General features: G+C 43.1%; 1 protein-coding gene across 7 annotated transcripts in view; it reads right to left on the minus strand.

Moving 5' to 3' along the window:
* The window catches only part of LOC121510946 (regulating synaptic membrane exocytosis protein 1-like), a 167,954-nt gene extending 162,295 nt beyond the window's left edge, over positions 1-5,659 (minus strand). For all 7 annotated transcript variants that reach the window (XM_041789349.1, XM_041789348.1, XM_041789354.1 and 4 more), the window contains exon 1: positions 5,292-5,659. In XM_041789349.1, the coding sequence (XP_041645283.1) occupies positions 5,292-5,452 (161 nt within the window). In that variant the 5' untranslated portion in view covers positions 5,453-5,659. The remainder of the gene's footprint in view (positions 1-5,291) is intronic.
* Between the last annotated feature and the right edge of the window lie 341 nt (positions 5,660-6,000).

Below are 6,000 nucleotides of genomic sequence, written 5' to 3' on the forward strand. Positions count from 1 at the left end.
ACACAAAAAATGACAGAATTGTTTAATGAAACAAAATATAAAAATTTGACGAAGAGTTAGAATTTAGAAAATGTGGTAAACTTACACATAAAATAGTAAAATTACATAAATCAAACAAAAACATATTATTTTTACACAGGATACATGTGTTTCTATCAACGTTTTTTGTCCACTAATCAATGCCCCAGTTTAAAATCATTTGTACTTAAATATTTACAGAGAAAAATATGGCAATCTTTGCATTCCAAGACTGGGAGGTTTACCAAACAGTGCATTAAAACATAAACAGACATAACAGTGAGCCAAGATCAAGCTAAAACACTTTTCCCTTTTGAATCTCCCATGTAGAATGTTTTTTGGATACAAATTCAAGGAAAGCTGAATTAAATGGACTGCTTTTTTTACAGAATAAGTGATTAGAAGATAGTCAACATAGAAGGATTTTTCCAAACGTACAAAAACGCTGATCCTGTATAGTATGGATCGCTGTCCCCTATTTGCAAATGCAATTGTTTAGATCAATTTTAAATTATCAAGTTTCCTTTTCTGACTGAACAATTGACATCAAACAAAAAATGAAACAGAGCTTAAAAACACTCTTTTAATGCAAAGTGATTGCAATGCAGAGTGTGGCTTTGTTTGCATGCTTCCACATGACAAAAAACTAGTACATGACGACGTCTCTAGTGTGATCATGGATTCTTAAGGTGTAATCACTATTCATACCCAAGAGAGAGGCATCCAGTAGTACGTCCTTTAAATAAAGAACATTTTAAAGCCACGTCTGACGTCATTGTTGTAACACTGTCCTGCAGCTGCTTCCTACTAAAATTACATTGCCTCGTACTCCTGCACTTTAGGGTGGTGGTTGCATACACTAGCCTCATCGACAATAGGCCTTAACACATGCAGCTCACCTATCACTATAGATTAATGACATAATAAAAACATAATGAAACATAAAAAGGTAAGTGATATTTGGGCATCCAAACATACTGTTTAAAGAGAAAAAGCACACAAAAAAACCTACAAAATGAGGTGAGCTGGGATGACCCCCTCTTACACCACTACCATCCAAGTACGGTCATTCTGTGGGAAAAAACTCTCTGGAAAATAATTTTGTGTATATTTTACAAATACTTTTAACTCTTTATCAGATTAAAATCTGGTTATAGTTGGATCCATCTGATGCATTATAGCCACATCAGCAAAGCAAAAAAAAAAAATTTCAAATAAAGCCCAGTCTACAATATGCAAGCCATCACAATGCACTTCTACGTATCTACTCTATAAATAGCACATATTGCTCATCCAGTCGTGATGAAACTGAAACACCCCACCCCTGCCTGCTGTGTTTTTCATTCACTTTGTGCACTATTTCATCATTTCAGCATTTAAAAAGAGGGATGTTTCTTAAGGTTTGTATGTGCATCAATAAAATGCACCTTCGCATGCAAAAAGATTGCTTGTCATAGGTCCTTGGTTCGTGTTTTATTGCTGTGGGGAGGAGCGTTACTGTACTATGTTCACATACTTATGTAACTGGGATTTAGGCTTTAAAGAAGATATAAAGGATTGGAGCAGAGGTTAACAATTCTTTATCAGACTTCCTGTTTGTTTTATATCACCAGCTTACGTGATGATGATTGTAGACAGGATGTCATTGTTTATCCTCATTGTAATTATTGTCATAAGATCATAAAGTGGAGTATATTCGTGCACATGCAGGGATCTTTGATGCTTTAATAGCACAGAGAGTGATGGTGAGTATACCTAAAAATGCTCCTAAGAGTGGAGTATTCTCTGCCTCTCTGCATTACAACCCACACTACCCTACTGCTAGTACACTCACCATGCATGTATTAGTCAACCAGTGCAGCTTTTCAGTGCAGACCTAATCGTACAGACACGCACACACACTGCTCTCCATCCAAACAGTGATGAGAGGAAACACTGCTGAGGCCAATATAGTACAAGACATGTATGTGCTGACAGCCCTGCATTATTTGCAGCCGCTACTGTGTGACACGACTGAATCCGCGGCTTCTCATACATTACTGAAAATGATGCATAGCCACTTAGAGCCGCAGCTATATATTGGACATTTCCTTCTTTAGATGCAATGAATCGATCTTCCGTTCCAGTGCTGGGCTATCAGTCCGCACAGAGGGCTTAAAATAGAACAGGGACGTAAAGCTTGAGGAGCGCCTCGCTTAGGTGGGTCGCTCTATCTTTTCTATCAGCCCATCTATGCATGCAGCTCCATGCAGACCATGCAGAAAATGTTTGAACATTTTCTGGTCCAAGAGGAGGTAAACGGGATGGATGTGGGTTCTCTTCTGATGTAATTGCTGCAGCCAAATAATCAGAAGGAGACTTTGCTCCAAGCATGCATGTATGTATGGATTGTGGTGGTATAGAGGAGGAGGTGGATGCAGCTCCTGATTCAAAATGACATTACACAGGCACCTTTTCCCCCGCTGTTACAGGCCTACTGGTTCTATAACAGCCCGTGTGATGTCTGTTGCAAGAGCACTGGCCTACATACAGTGCATACGGCTGGGAAAGGCTCAACCGCACCCCAGAGCGGAGAACAGCAGCTGTTGAGATGGATGCTGCACAGATAAAAGCCAACAGGGAGGGTTTTACTTTTGCTACTCTGAGTGCCAGGCTTCAGCAAGACTTCTGCTGCATCTATCCTTTAAATATTTCAGTTAAAGTCCTAATACTCAACTCAGGCTTTGGTGATTTTTAAGGAGGCAAGGTTAGGTGACAGATCAGGGTTTATTTCTGCTGATGATGAGGCATGGAAATGACACACCCCTTCATCTTCATACCATCCTCTTCCTCCTCTTTTCTGAGCTCTTAGCACACAGCTGGAGCAGCGAGAATCTGCAAACTGGAGGTGAACCTGGTCCACACTGAGCGGCTGTGCATGCACACAGCTAGGGCTGGGCAATACAGACCAAACTCATACTTTGATGTTTTTTAGCTAAATGATGCTGCATGACATAAATGTCTTAGTATCGTTTTCTGAACAATCTATGTCACAATATCATAATAAAAAACTTCGATGAGATTTTAGTAAAATCAAAAGATACAAAAACCAGTTTGAAACCATGGCAAAAAAAAATGGAGATCCTACACAGCCAATTTTTGATTCAAAAACTCCCATTAAACTCCTACGTATGGTTTAAACTATACAGTCTAATTCTAATGAGTCACATATTTCTGTTCTCTTAAACACAGAGATGCACGACAGTATCAGCATATCTGTATCAGCAGGTATTAGCTTGAAAATTTGCTCTTATCTGTGCTATATGTTGGCCTACATCAGCAATAAATATTGTCATATATCTGCTATATGTAATGGCCTATATTGGCAGTAAATTTTGGCCTGTATAGGTAGCAGATATCAGCCTTTATCATCACTACATATTGGCTTTTATAATCAGAAAATATTGGCCTGACCTGCAGTTTAAAAAAGTCTATATTAACTGTAAAAATGGCCTATTCCACAGTAAATATTGGCCAATACTGACAGTGAATATTGGCCTGTATTAGTCGCAAATATCAGCCTATATAAGCAGTAAATATTGGCCTGAAATGCTGTTAATAATGGCGTACACTGGCTGTAAATATTGGCATGCTAGCCGTATGTTATGGCCAATACTGGCAGTTAACACTGGTCTATACTGACAGTAAATATTGGTCAGTATTGGTGGTAAACAAAAGCCTATGTCAGCAGTAAATATTGGATTTTATAATCAGAATATGCCAAAGCTGCAGTAAATAATTACCTTTATTGGCAGTTAATATCGGAAATACTGACTGTAAATATTGGCCAGTACTGGCTGTAATATCACCTTTAATTGGTAGACATTTGCCTAACTGCAGTAAATAATGGCCTATATCGTCAGTAAATACTGCTCTGTATCAGCTGCATTGGCCTTTATTAACAGTTAATGTTGGTATATATCAGCTGCCAATATTAGCCAATATCAGTGGTACATATCAGCATATATCAGGGGAAAATATTGGCCATAAATAGTTAAAAGTTTGTGACGTTTTAGGCAGGGCCAACAGCCCTATGTCAGCTGAAGCTGTTTGTCCTCTATCCTTTATGGACTGAAACCTTAGGTCTGAACTGCATTTATCTTTAAGTTATGAGTTTGATGAATCTGTGTCAGCATATCAGTTATCGGCTAAAATCCAATATCGTGCATTCCTACTTAAAGACCATGTGTTTCAAAATGATCAGATCTGTAATTCTGATGGTTGGTGGTGTCAGAGAGTACAGAAACTTCATGATCTTCAGTAGGGATGCACAGATGCATCGGTTAACATTACTATTAGCCAGTATCTGCTCTTCTGACAGACATCAGTTATGGTAAGGAGATGTCTTCATGGTCAACGATGACAGAAACTGTTGGGATTGTGGGAGTTTTAAAAAAATGTAAAAAAAACATTGCTATCGGCATCAGCCCTAAATTTTGACAATCAGTGCATCACTAATCTGTAAGTCATGTTTCAAACCAAAACAGAGAGAGAGAGAGAAAAAGAGAGAGCACGGTCCTGGGTGTAACTGGCAAGGAGCGAAGGAAACCCTCGTCTGAATTACTGCCAGTGCGTCCTACAGTGCCATGTCGTGCGGCGAGCGGAACTCATCCACCCTTCCCTGTCTGCCCCTCCCAGTGAAACAGCTCTAAGTCTGATTTGAGTGAGGAGCAGAGGAAGCCACGCCACTCTGGTTAGTTCTGAAATCAAAATAGCTAAAAAAGACGACAGAAAGGCAGCTCTAAGAGAAAGGTGGAGTAACCTCAGTGACTTGGAGCCACTTTAGTTTTCAGAAGTTGGACTTGGGAGAATGCAAACTAACCTGCAGAATTTGTCGCAGGAAGTAGTTTAGATAATAATCACGAGCTCAACTTCAGTCAAAATAGTGTCGATGAGGATTTTTGTGGTTACGGAGCAGCCCTGACATAAACTATGTTGATGTAAGTGACAGTGGCATGCCCTGTATCTCATTTTAAAACACACTGCTACATCTTTAAAACGTGAGTTATTGCCCAGCCCTACCACAGCTGTAGCTTTTATGGGCCTGTTTGTGAGTGAGTGAGTTGTGTGTGGAGAGACCTGCAGCGCACAGGCACACATGCATGGGCTGATCCAGTGCTGAACATCTCAACCATAAGAGAGAATGGAGGTGGATCTTCAGAACGGAAATAGCCCAGGCCCAGTCTTACAAACACTCACACTATCACAGTCTCCCTCTCCTCTTCCTCTCTTACTTTAACATGGCCTCCTCCTTCGCCTCCTCCTCCCGCTGCCGAGCCAGCACAGCCATGATGATCTTCCTCTCCTCCTCTGTCAGATGGCTCAGGTCCGGCTCCGGCATGGCCGGGGCGACGGGTGGGCGCGGGCCCCCCCGAGGGCCCACGGAGGCGAACATCTCCCCCACCACCACCACCACCTTCACTCCCTCTTCCTCCTCCTGCTCCCCTCTTCCTCCTCTTCGCTCACGGATAGAAAACCCGCTGGCGGAGCCCACGGATCACGACATGGCCCACGGATGAAGCGGCGGTTGGAGCGGCTGTTGCGGAGGTCCCATGGCGGTGGTGGGGGGCTCCCAGGGCGGCGGCGGCAGCAGCAGTGTCGGGGCTAGCTCCGGTAGTAGTAGTCGCAGCGGTGGCGGAGGTGGAGGTGGTTTTCAGCCTCTCCTTCTCCCTCTTGCTGCTCCGCTGTCTTCTCCCCCCACCCCCCTCCCACCGCCCGCCCGCCCGCCTCTCCCCTCCACCACCTCCGTTTCACGGGGAGCCCATCATCTCTCCGCCGCTCGGTGGCTCGGTCGGTCGGGATGCTGGCAGCTCACGGGCGGACGAAGATGTCGCTGTCTTCCTTCCTTCAGACCGGGCAGAGAGGGGGGGTGGTGGGGGGGGGGGGGTCTCCTGAAGGCGGCTCGGGTGTCTGCGGGCCGAGGCAGCGGACTCCTCTTGATGC

Source organism: Cheilinus undulatus, linkage group 6 (assembly GCF_018320785.1).
Source record: "Cheilinus undulatus linkage group 6, ASM1832078v1, whole genome shotgun sequence".
Taxonomy (NCBI): Eukaryota; Metazoa; Chordata; class Actinopteri; order Labriformes; family Labridae; genus Cheilinus; species Cheilinus undulatus.